Source organism: Gigantopelta aegis, chromosome 9 (genome assembly GCF_016097555.1).
Source record: "Gigantopelta aegis isolate Gae_Host chromosome 9, Gae_host_genome, whole genome shotgun sequence".
Lineage (NCBI taxonomy): Eukaryota > Metazoa > Mollusca > Gastropoda > Neomphalida > Peltospiridae > Gigantopelta > Gigantopelta aegis.
In genome coordinates this window covers 84,821,226-84,833,961 of record NC_054707.1, presented here as the reverse complement: position 1 = coordinate 84,833,961, position 12,736 = coordinate 84,821,226, and the positions used below count along the sequence as shown (strand labels likewise).

At 36.6% G+C, this 12,736-nt stretch overlaps 1 protein-coding gene across 1 annotated transcript in view; it reads left to right on the top strand.

Annotated features, from left to right (window-relative positions):
- The window catches only part of LOC121380558 (nuclear pore complex protein Nup160-like), a 198,976-nt gene that overhangs the window by 30,079 nt on the left and 156,161 nt on the right, over positions 1–12,736 (top strand). Inside the window, exon 4 of the mRNA XM_041509426.1 lies at positions 502–736. Within this exon, the coding sequence (XP_041365360.1) occupies positions 502–736 (235 nt within the window). The remainder of the gene's footprint in view (positions 1–501; positions 737–12,736) is intronic.

Genomic DNA, 12,736 nt, shown 5'->3' with positions numbered 1-12,736 from the left:
TACGGGGTTATGGTCCCCCACCTTTTCCAGTTATTATGTTCAGAACGCTGGGACATTATGTTGGTGGAGAACACCCCACCCCAACCCCAACCCGCCTCCAGAACAGCTTTGGGCCCTCAAATTTCCATCCCTGGGCCATCCCCATGACAGTGCCCCCTCCTCCCACGTTCACATATACTCCGTGGGACTGGTATGCACAGGCTAAAGGCTGCTCTGTACGTACAATTCACTACAATGGCTGTTTCAATAACCACGTTCACCCCTGTATGAAAAATGAAATTTACCCTGTACAATTTGATGGTAATTTGTAAAGGGATTTTTTTATGTACATTAGAATTTTTTTTAAGATAATGAATGTGTTTTTATATTAATTTTAGTATTATTCATTGTAGAGTTATAAGCCAATTTGTCAGTTCCTTTTGACGCAAACAGTTTATAGGTGGTGTGAAACAAATATTCCTATCATTTACTGTGTCCTCTTTTCTCTTGATATATCTTTAGGAGTCAGCATTTTCCATCACAAGTGACTCGGCTGCGCTGTCTGTGTTCCACAATGCTTCCCTGTCTGACAAGATGTATCCCCAGGACAAACATATGTTGAATCCGAGCGGCAACACCAGTTACAGCGTCCTCACAGCAGCTACATATGTGACTGGGGATGGAGACGCACTGTTTGCCCTTGGCACCAGCACAGGGGGCGTTGTTCTTGTCAGGATGCCACCTGCTGGACTTCAAGGTTGGCCATCTTATTTTTGATATCCTCCCCCCACCTCCAGTGTAGTCTCAGTCTGACAGCTCGTCCCCGTGAAAATTACCAAATGTTTGATATCCAATAGCCAATGATTAATAAATCAATGTGTTCTAGTGGTGTCGTTAAACAAAACAAACGTCTACATATTTGGCCTCTAAGTTCAAAGCAGGGGTTCAAAACTTTTCAAAAAAATTACTTGCCACAGGGTAAGTGCCAATCATATTCACTTGCCCCATATATTTTTCCACTTGCCCAAACTTCTTGATAGTCCTATTTAATTTAATACAGTGTTTAATAATGTAATAATCTTGAAAGTAATTGGTTTAATTGCACAAATAAAGCATTTTGCCAATAGGTTACAACACTTACCCAGGAAGTACTAGTAGTATCCACTGTCTTTTCTACATTATTTTTTAAATAGTGTCCATTTGTTGATTTAAACTTTGTTATTTGTTTGGTACTGTCCACTTGTTCATCTAAATATAACTGTTGTGTCAGTGTATGTCTTCGTGACCACTTGTTGTATGGTTGTGGATGTTATGAGCATCTTTTATGGCTGGCATTGGTTCAAAAATTTTACTCTCTGCCCCAAAACACTTCTCTGGGATGTTTTTACCCTGTTCATAGCTGAGAAGTCTCTCGCAAACAGCCATGGCTGGGCTCAAAGTAAACATGAGCTCTGTTACGCTACAAATGTTTTTAAATAGTGCAGGCTTAGTAAACAACAGCAGGAGAGGGTTGTACATCGATTGCAGCCTTGTATTTTTAATTTATTGAGCATAATTTATTAAAAAGCAGAATTTAAAGAATATATTCATGTATGCTTAGAGGGCATCACACCATCATGATTATGATGAAGGGCTAATGAAATCTAACTTCACCTTACACGTTCATTTTACATGAATATAAATTTACATTTGCAGACTACTTAAAAAACATTAAGTATGTTCTGTTAAAAGGTTTATTATATCTAAACTAAAATATCATGCAACTTTTATAAGAATACAGTTCATAATATTTATACTTTGTTCAAGTGAACTCGGAAATTATAAACTTGTTTGTAGCACTTGCTTTACACCCCTGTTCATTTGCAAAGAGCAGATTCCGGAACTGCGTTAAAGGAAGGGACAATTAAGGCATTTGGCCTGGTATGCATATTGAACGATATATAATGCACATTATTGCTTAATATCAACAAATATAATCGTATAGTTAATTAATAAAACGGTTAAATGTGACGGCTATTATATATAACGGGGGAAGCCATTTTGTACCATCTCAGTGTGTACGCCCTCTGGCGAGCTGGTGGTTACGTAATACTTAACGCGTAACGTCAGGAATGAGCCTTAGAACTAGAGAAACACAATCTACCTGCTTTTTCGGGATGATAAATAGTCATACATTGCAATGTTCTGTAATAATACATATCCAAGTAAGCAAGCAATAAGTATATCCAGCACTATATATATTATTTTTCAATACAAAATAAAATACCATTGTCAAAGTGGCTACACAACAAGTCGAAATAATTAACAATGTTTTGTCCCTGCATTAAGCTACGTACTGAAATGATACACAGTGTTTTCTTAGTTAATTGGTCTATGCTGTTCGTTGCTTCTACCTGTGATTCCTGATTGGCAGGTGTGTATTTGATTGGTAACCAGACGAGCCAATTAATTTACGCCATCTAGACACAAAAATACATACCGGTATTGTGGAATATTACCTGTCGCCCCTAAAATGTTAATGGATATGGTTTATTACTGTAAATAGTTCTGTAAAACTATTGATTAAGTGCACTTTTCCATCTAAAACCACAGAACTGACCAATTACATAGTCCCAAAGAAAAGAAATGACTGTTATAGTATGTATGTATTGTGTCTTTGCTTACTGTTATAGTATGTATGTATTGTGTCTTTGCTGACTGTTATAGTATGTAGGTATTGTGTATGTGATGACTGTTATTATATGTAGGTATTGTGTCTTTGCTGACTGTTATAGTATGTATGTATTGTGTCTTTGATGACTGTTATTGTGTGTAGGTATAGTGTCTTTGATGACTGTTATAGTATGTATGTATTGTGTATGTGATGACTGTTATTATATGGAGGTATAGTGTCTTTGATGACTGTTATAGTATGTATGTATTGTGTATGTGATGACTGTTATTGTATGTAGGTATTGTGTCTTTGATGACTGTTATTGTATGTAAGTATTGTGTATGTGATGACTGTTATTGTATGTAGGTATTGTGTCTTTGATGACTGTTATTGTGTGTAGGTATAGTGTCTTTGATGACTGTTATAGTATGTATGTATTGTGTATGTGATGACTGTTATTATATGGAGGTATAGTGTCTTTGATGACTGTTATAGTATGTATGTATTGTGTATGTGATGACTGTTATTGTATGTAGGTATTGTGTCTTTGATGACTGTTATTGTATGTAAGTATTGTGTATGTGATGACTGTTATTGTATGTAGGTATTGTGTATGTGATGACTGTTATTGTATGTAGGTATTGTGTCTTTGATGACTGTTATTGTATGTAGGTACTGTGTATGTGATGACTTATTGTATGTAGGTATTGTGTATGTGATTACTGTTATTGTATGTAGGTATTGTGTATGTGATGACTGTTATTGTATGTAGGTATTGTGTATGTGATGACTGTTATTGTATGTAGGTATTGTGTATGTGATGACTGTTATTGTATGTAGGTATTGTGTCTTTGATGACTGTTATTGTATGTGGGTATTGGATCTTTGATGACTGTTATTGTATGTAGGTATTGTGTCTTTGATGACTTATTGTATGTAGGTATTGTGTCTTTGATGACTGTTATTGTATGTAGGTATAGTGTCTTTGATGACTGTTATAGTATGTAGGTATTGTGTCTTTGATGACTGTTATTGTATGTAGGTATTGTGTATGTGATGACTGTTATTGTATGTAGGTATTGTGTCTTTGATGACTTATTGTATGTAGGTATTGTGTCTTTGATGACTGTTATAGTATGTGGGTATTGGATCTTTGATGACTGTTATTGTATGTATGTATTGTGTCTTTGATGACTGTTATTGTATGTAGGTATTGTGTATGTGATGACTGTTATTGTATGTAGGTATAGTGTCTTTGATGACTGTTATAGTATGTAGGTATTGTGTCTTTGATGACTGTTATTGTATGTAGGTATTGTGTCTTTGATGACTGTTATTGTATGTAGGTATAGTGTCTTTGATGACTGTTATTGTATGTAGGTATTGTGCCTTTGATGACTTATTGTATGTGGGTATTGTGTCTTTGATGACTGTTATTGTATGTAGGTATTGTGTCTTTGATGACTGTTATTGTATGTAGGTATTGTGTATGTGATGACTGTTATTGTATGTATGTATTGTGTGTGTGATGACTTATTGTATGTATGTATTGTGTATGTGATGACTGTTATTGTATGTAGGTATTGTGTCTTTGATGACTGTTATTGTATGTAGGTATTGTGTCTTTGATGACTGTTATTGTATATAGGTATTGTGTCTTTGATGACTGTTATTGTATATAGATATTGTGTCTTTGATGATTGTTATTGTATGTAGGTATTGTGTCTTTGATGACTGTTATTGTATGTAGGTATTGTGTCTTTGATGACTGTTATTGTATGTAGGTATTGTGTCTTTGATGACTTATTGTATGTAGGTATTGGATCTTTGATGACTGTTATTGTATGTGGGTATTGGATCTTTGATGACTGTTATTGTATGTAGGTATTGTGTATGTGATGACTGTTATTGTATGTGGGTATTGGATCTTTGATGACTGTTATTGTATGTAGGTATTGGATCTTTGATGACTGTTATTGTATGTGGGTATTGGATCTTTGATGACTGTTATAGTATGTATGTATTGTGTATGTGATGACTGTTATTGTATGTGGGTATTGGATCTTTGATGACTGTTATTGTATGTAGGTATTGTGTATGTGATGACTGTTATTGTATGTGGGTATTGGATCTTTGATGACTGTTATTGTATGTGGGTATTGTGTATGTGATGACTGTTATTGTATGTAGGTATTGGATCTTTGATAACTGTTATTGTATGTGGGTATTGGATCTTTGATGACTGTTATTGTATGTAGGTATTGTGTATGTGATGACTGTTATTGTATGTAGGTATTGGATCTTTGATGACTGTTATTGTATGTGGGTATTGGATCTTTGATGACTGTTATTGTATGTAGGTATTGGATCTTTGATGACTGTTATTGTATGTAGGTATTGGATCTTTGATGACTGTTATTGTATGTGGGTATTGTGTCTTTGATGACTGTTATTGTATGTGGGTATTGGATCTTTGATGACTGTTATTGTATATAGGTATTGTGTCTTTGATGACTGTTATTGTATGTATGTATTGGATCTTTGATGACTGTTATTGTATGTAGGTATTGTGTATGTGATGACTGTTATTGTATGTAGGTATTGTGTATGTGATGACTGTTATTGTATGTAGGTATTGTGTCTTTGATGACTGTTATAGTATGTAGGTATTGTGTATGTGATGACTGTTATTGTATGTATGTACTGTGTATGTGATGACTGTTATTGTATTTAGGTACTCTGTATGTGATGACTGTTATTGTATGTGGGTATTGTGTATGTGATGACTGTTATTGTATGTGGGTATTGTGTCTTTGATGACTGTTATTGTATGTACGTATTGTGTCTTTGATGACTGTTATTGTATGTGGGTATTGTGTCTTTGATGACTGTTATTGTATGTGGGTATTGTGTCTTTGATGACTGTTATTGTATGTGGGTATTGTGTCTTTGATGACTGTTATTGTATGTACAGTACACGAACTAACCAAAGTGGCAATATCGGCAATCGGCTCAGCGGTCGGCTCGGCGGTTTCGGCGGTCTTGGAAAAAAAAAATGTTTCCAAACATTCGCCGATCGGCGGATCGACAATTTTGTAAAACTTTTATTTTAACAAGAAATACGTTTGCACTTTATCCAACGCGTAGAACTGTTCATTATTATTTATATTGACTATGTTTCCATGCACATTCTTATTAACAGCTTCAAGTCAAACAAGTGAAACACCGATTTTTAAAAATAATTAAATTGTGAAACTGACTCACATGCAACTTGCGTCAGCTGTGGAAGAATTCATTATATATGATGGGGATCAGTTTGATCAGTTTGACGTTTCGATGTGCCGTCGATTTTGAGGGATGGATGTTTAAAACCAAATTGGCTATCAGACTATTTTGTTCCACAGCAGTAACAACTTGCTGCGATTCTGCAAATTCGCACCGGTCACTTTGCTGCGAATCTGTGACCTCTTTATCTGTCGGTTGTTGTCAACTGCCGATATGTTAATGTTATAAATTTAATTTTTTAATTATTATTTTGTTTTTTTTTAAACCGAAAAAAATAACAAAAACCCCCACCTTTTATGCCGCAGCGTTGACATATTTTTTAAAAGCAGAATTATTAAATTATTATCCTAAAACTTATGATATTGATATATACCGATTGACATCTTAAATCATCCATTCTATACTGACTATAATAAATTTTAAAACCAAACACATGATGTAATTTAACTGACCGGCAACCCTTGTAGATAGCTGAAAAAGGAAAACTATTAGTAGTAATAAAGGAAAAGGGGTGGGGATGGGTTGTAGGGTGTTGCGGTTTCGAGAGAAAAGAAGTGAAATCGACAAATAAATGTGCATGTGGCTAACAAAAACTTATTTGTATTATTATTACATGTATTATTATTTAGGGTGTTTTTAAAAATTTGTTTCTTTTTTTCTTTTTCTGTTTTTGCCAATGCAGGTGCGTATGAAATAATGTTAGCAAGGGGGGAGGGGGGGGGGGGGGGGGGGGGGGGGGTCTAGACTGGCAAGCTACGTTTATGGGGGGTGTGGGTTACAAAACAATGTACACAGGTGCATGTGCAGAAAATTGAGTACGGGTGTCTAGACTGGTGAGAGATGTCTTTAGGGAATGTCGGGTCATGCTTCGCTAAAAAAAAAAGAAAAAAAAAAGAAATTCGGGAAGGGGGAGGAAGGTAGACCCTGAAGCACACCCCTGTGCACACGCACCTTCAATATCATTATGTTTGCGGCGTAATTTACCAACGGCCCAAACGATCGCGGGTCTGCAAGCTGTTTTGTTAATAGATGTCCAAAAGGAATTTGGGTACAGGTTTTATTTGAGGCTGTTTTTATTGTGGATATATTCCCTCTAGACCCCATTTACATTTGCTTCACTATCTGTACCAATATCATTATACATGTATGTTTACCGCCGATTTGACAAATGATCGTTAGTCGTTTCGTCTGCGAACTGCTTTGTTAATATAAAAATGCGTTGGGAGTGATTTTCGATAGGAACTTTGGTACGCAGGCACGTGGTAACAATATCTGGGTGTGGGGGTTTGGAGCACAATCTGTAATGGAGGAGGCTCGGTCTATAGTGGGAGAAGGGACACAAGGCAATTTTAAAAAACCTTTATTTATATATAGGACAAAAACAAAAAAACTACAAAAAAACACGTACATATTCGTCCACAAGTGGGAGGGGTGTGTGCTTTACTGCAAATATGTTATATCTAACCCCATTTACCTTTTCACTAGCTGTACCAATATCATTCTGTTTCTGTTTACCGTCGATTTGACCAACGATCCCAACGATCGCCGGTTATTTGTATGCTGATTTGTCAATATGAAAGTTGGTGTGATTTCCAAAAGGAACTTTGGTAGAGGTTGTATCTGGGGCTGTTGTTGTTGTTGTTGCAAAAATATTCTCTAGCCACCATTTACCCTTTCTCCTCTAGCTGTACCAATATCATGTTTACCGCCGATTTGTCCAACGATCCGAACCATCGTTTTTCTGCGAGCTGTTTTGTTTAATTAATGTGAGTTAGCGTAATTTCCTAAAGGATCTTAGATACAGGTTTTATCTGGTGCTGTTGTTATAGGCCCGGTATATTATCTCTAGCCCCCAATTACATTTTCTATACTAGCTGTATCAATAACATTGTATACTTGTTTACCGCCGATTTGACCAACGTTCGCCGATCGTTTGTGCGCTGCTTTGTTAATATGTGAGCTGGCGTATTTTTAAATAGGAACTTGGGTACAGGTTTTATCTGGGGCTGTTGTTGTTACTTGTGTATTCTCTCTATCAGTTTTGAATATTGTGACGATTTAAAAAAACAACCCAAAAACAACCAAAAAACCCAATTTTTATTCAAATTTTGTCTCGCAGCTGCGGGAGCGGAGAAACAACAGCAGTCTGAAGATTGGATTCATCCACGCTATATTTATTGTTTTATATTTTCACTTTCTGGACCCCCCCCCCCCCCCCACCCTCCTCCAGGTGTTTAATACAGTAAGTTCAAAAATAAAATAATACGGCAGATGAAATAAGACCTTTATAACTTAGTATCTAGTATATTTTGTGTATTTCAGTTTGTAAAATAAAATATAATTATCAAAAGATATATTAGGTAACATGTAATTTAACCCTCAACCCTGCCTAAAACGACACGTTTTAAACAATTATGCTCCCCACACAACCTAACTACAATCCGAAGTATGCAAAACATTTATCTTTTACGGTCTTGTTTCGCCTGCTTTACAGAAAAGCACCAGAGGTCTCGAATACACAGACTCCAGACGTCTCGAATACACAGACTCTCAAAGGAAGCAAATCACCACACCGTACATGAGTGTTAATTCCATCTTTTCCACGTGTTATATGGGATGGCCGGTCATTGTAAAAAAAAAGGGGGGGGGGGGGGATAGGTGTCATTGGGCCGGCGATGGGGCACAGCTAGGCCAGTTTGTTCTATCACATAAAGAAAATACTAGTATATCAGGCGCGTACGCGGGCTTTTTAATGAGGGTGGGGGGTTGGAGGTGCGAATTCCTCGTGCTGGGACAGACAATGGGTAAGACTCGATAAGAATAACGTTACCTAAATTTGATAGAAAAAACCCCTGTGGATCTTTGGTAAAAAAAATGTTTTTTTTTTTTTTTTAAATCGAAAACCATATGCGCACGGTATCAACCGAAGATGGAAGATGACACTACGGTACTACATATAGCAACTGAAATTTTAGATGTATACTCTGCTTTTATAAAATATAGGCACAGATTTAGATTGCCCCTATCCCCTTAATAAAAAAAAACCCTACTTATATCCGCACCTGGATTTTATTTATTGTTGCGATCTACATGTATCAGCAGTGATGATAGTAAATTGTCCTATCTTCCTAGAAAAATCAATCAATCAATCAATAAAGTGAAAAATAAATGAGATGACGAAGATTGGTTTCATCCACACTTAATTTACTTTGTTTTTAATTTATGATATTTGGACTGTCTTTGGATTTATTTATCTTTTTCAGGTATTTAATATAGTAAGTTCAACGCCAAATAATAAGAAGACAAAGAAGAAAGACCTTTATAGTAGTGTCTGATATATTTTATGTATTTATAGAATAACCAAAAAAGTATTTAATGGTTAAATAATTTAACCCCTCCCCAATAATGAATAATGAAATTAAATATCCCAGAATGCACCCACAGACATCTTGAATTAACAAAAAAAAAAAGAGAGAAGAAAGTCTAGACATCATTTATGTGGCATGTAATTGGAGGGGACTTGTTTTTACCAAAGTAAGTTACAGGCTCTATTTCTACCCTCACCCCGAAAAAAAAAAGACTCCACCCAATAATTATTTACCGTTATGCTACCCACAACTGATACTGCCCCCTCCCCCCCCCCCTTTATTTATATATATATGTGTGTGTGTGTGTGTGTGTTCTCCCCCCCCCCCCCGACCTTTTGGCAGCTTCCTACGCCACTGCTGGGTTAGCCTAATATATTTTTAATTATGCTGTTCTAAGTCAAATTTTAATATATTTTTCAATTGTTCTTTGAAGTCATTTAATATTTGGTTTTAATAATTTCTCTTAAACTTAAAGGGACATTCCTGAGTTTGCTGCACTTTTTAAAATGTTATCGATAACAAAGGCTTTTTAATGATTGTAATTAAATATATTGTTTTGCATAATATATTAATTGCTGTATATTAAATGTGTTTCTGATCGTTCTAATATTTGTACTAGGTTAAATTTCATTTCATTTCCAAACATAATTTTTTTTTTGTACGTACGAAATTATTTGAAGACAAAATCCAGTTTGGGCTTCTTACAAATATTAAGACGACCAGAAACACATTGAATATACAGACACTGATATTCTAAACAAGAAAATATATTTAATATGCAAGTTTAATCGTAGAAATATTTTAATAGTCGGAAACATCTTACAATGCAGCAAACTCAGGAATTTCCCTTTAACTAATGGTTACACAGTGATTAATTATTGAACTGGCCCGATTTGCATGCTTGGCAACGGTCGATTCAACCGATTGTCACATACAATGAAGGTGGCATGCTGCAACAGTGTGATGTCATCTGATCTCTCTCTCTCTCTCAAACACACACACACACACACACACACACACACACACACACACACACACACACAACACACACACACGATTAGACCATACTGCTCGGGGAGATCAAACATCAAAGAAACGGAGCCCATGATTTTGTTTATTCAAATTATTGCATTGACTTTTTAAAATCACCCCTAAAAATGTAGTTAGTATTATTTAGCACAATTAATTTATTAATTTATATCCAAAAGATAATAATTATTGCGAAGACTAATCGTCGAACAGCGCACTGGCTAGTACTTAATCCATTATGGTGACCCAGACAATCTGTTAGAACTGTCCCTGATACAAGACGCACGAGCTGCTTGAGAAATAGACATTGTTTTAGTTTTGACTTGGGCTTGTAGGTCAAAGAAAAAGCCGACATGAAATTGAGAACGTTTTATCATCTGAGCTAAATCGCAGTTGTTTTCGTGTTACTGCATAATATTTATGAAGTTTGTTTGTTTTATTTAACGACGCCACCAGAGCACATCTTATCATCGGCTATTGGATGTCAAACATATGGTCATTCTTACTGGGTTTTTTTAAGAGGAAACCCGCTGGCACCACATAGTCTACTCTTTTACGATAGGCAGCAAGGGATCTTTTATTTGCGCTTCCCACAGACAGGATAGCACAAACCATGGCCTTTGTTGAACCATTGGAGTCGGTATCTGGATTACAAATCCCATGCTTCGACTGGGATCCGAAGCCAGTACCCACCAACCTGTAGACCGATGGCCTAACCACGATGCCACCGAAGCCGGTACATAATATTTGTTTATATTACTCGTTTTTACTGTGGTGTTCCTTAAAAATTTACCTTTTATGAACATTTATCTGTACTTAATATTGTTAAATAGCATCAAAATGTATTGTTTAACGACACCACTAGAATACATTGATCATAGGCAATTGGATGTCAAACACCACGTTGTCATCAGAGGAAACCCCCTACATTTTTTTCTAATGCAGCAAGGAATATTTTTTTATGCTCTTTCCCACAGACAGGAACACACATGACAGCCTTTGACCAGATGTGGTGCACTAGTTGGAACGAGTAAAACCCAATCAGGTGAATGGATACACCGAGGTGGTCCGATCTTGCGACGCAAGCACCGCAAGCGAGCACTCAACCGTTGCCTCAAGATATTGAATTGAAATATTGTGTACATTTTTATTGTTAAATTTATTTAGCATTTTTTTTTACGTACAATTTTGGATCAATTGCTATTTTAACAATAGTTGTCCTAATGCCTACACTTTTTACTGAACGTGACAATCGGTGTGTGTGTGGGTGAAACCAAGTGAATATTTTCCTTTTCTGAACAGATCTGGCCCTTTTAAGGGCCACTATGGGCAACCTAGGGAGACACCTCAACACCAACTAAGTCCCAGTAACGAGCTACTCTCGGCATACTATACTAAGTTCAAAAATATATATCGCTCCCCATTTCCATTTAGGCGGACCATTAAAAAATGCGTCAGATTTCCTACATTCAATTTGGCTTAATCCTAAGGGATATTCCAACTACCATATCACCAAAACCACCTCCATCTGCTACCGATTGGACGGGCTGCACTCTTACACCTGCCAGTGCAGACAGTCCCATCTTTCACCCACCCCAACCCTTTCCTGTCCGGGACGGAGGAGCCAGTTGAGGCTGGCACCTGTGCCCATGACAGCGTGCCCTAAAACAGCGTACTCTGAATGTGCACGTTAAACCCTATGACCTGACCTAACCTGATTATGAAAGCACTGTTTAAAATTTCCGTCAGGTAAAGTCATATTTAAATTGCACATCCAGAACACTTTTGGTTCTTATTGACGAACAAAATTTGAAACACTGTTCTAAAATACATTAATTGTCTTCATTTTTATTTTTGATGAACCCTCTAAATTTGTGCCCAACTTTTAATCTAGTGTACTTTTTTGGCCGAATTAGACTAAATGTATTGCATATTTCAGTCCATCACATTTCCTCTTCCCCTCCTACTATGTAACCATTAACACAGGCACCAAGCATTAGCCAGCAGAACAATACTGTCGAATTACGTACTTTACATGAACATACACGCTCTTTGAACTGAATACACATTACGCAATAGGGTTTTATGGCTCTTTGCTGTGTAGCTCTGTACTTGCTTTGGTGGTCTGTATGGAGAGATGGTAAGAACACATGTACGTACACCTGGTTGCGATGCAATACACATGAACATCTGCATACATGTACATGTGCAGACTAGGACATAAAGACAAGTTTGTTAACTGGATTTCGAATAGGGGGTTGGTTGTTGTTGTTTTTTGGGGTTTGGGGGGGGGGGGGGGGTATCTTGCTTTGATTTTGCAAGGACCGGTCACGAACAAGCTTCATTTTGTCAATCCAATCTTGGAATAGTGGCAGTCCTCTTACTGCCGGTGCAGGAAGAATGAAGTTGTCTTGTGCCTTGC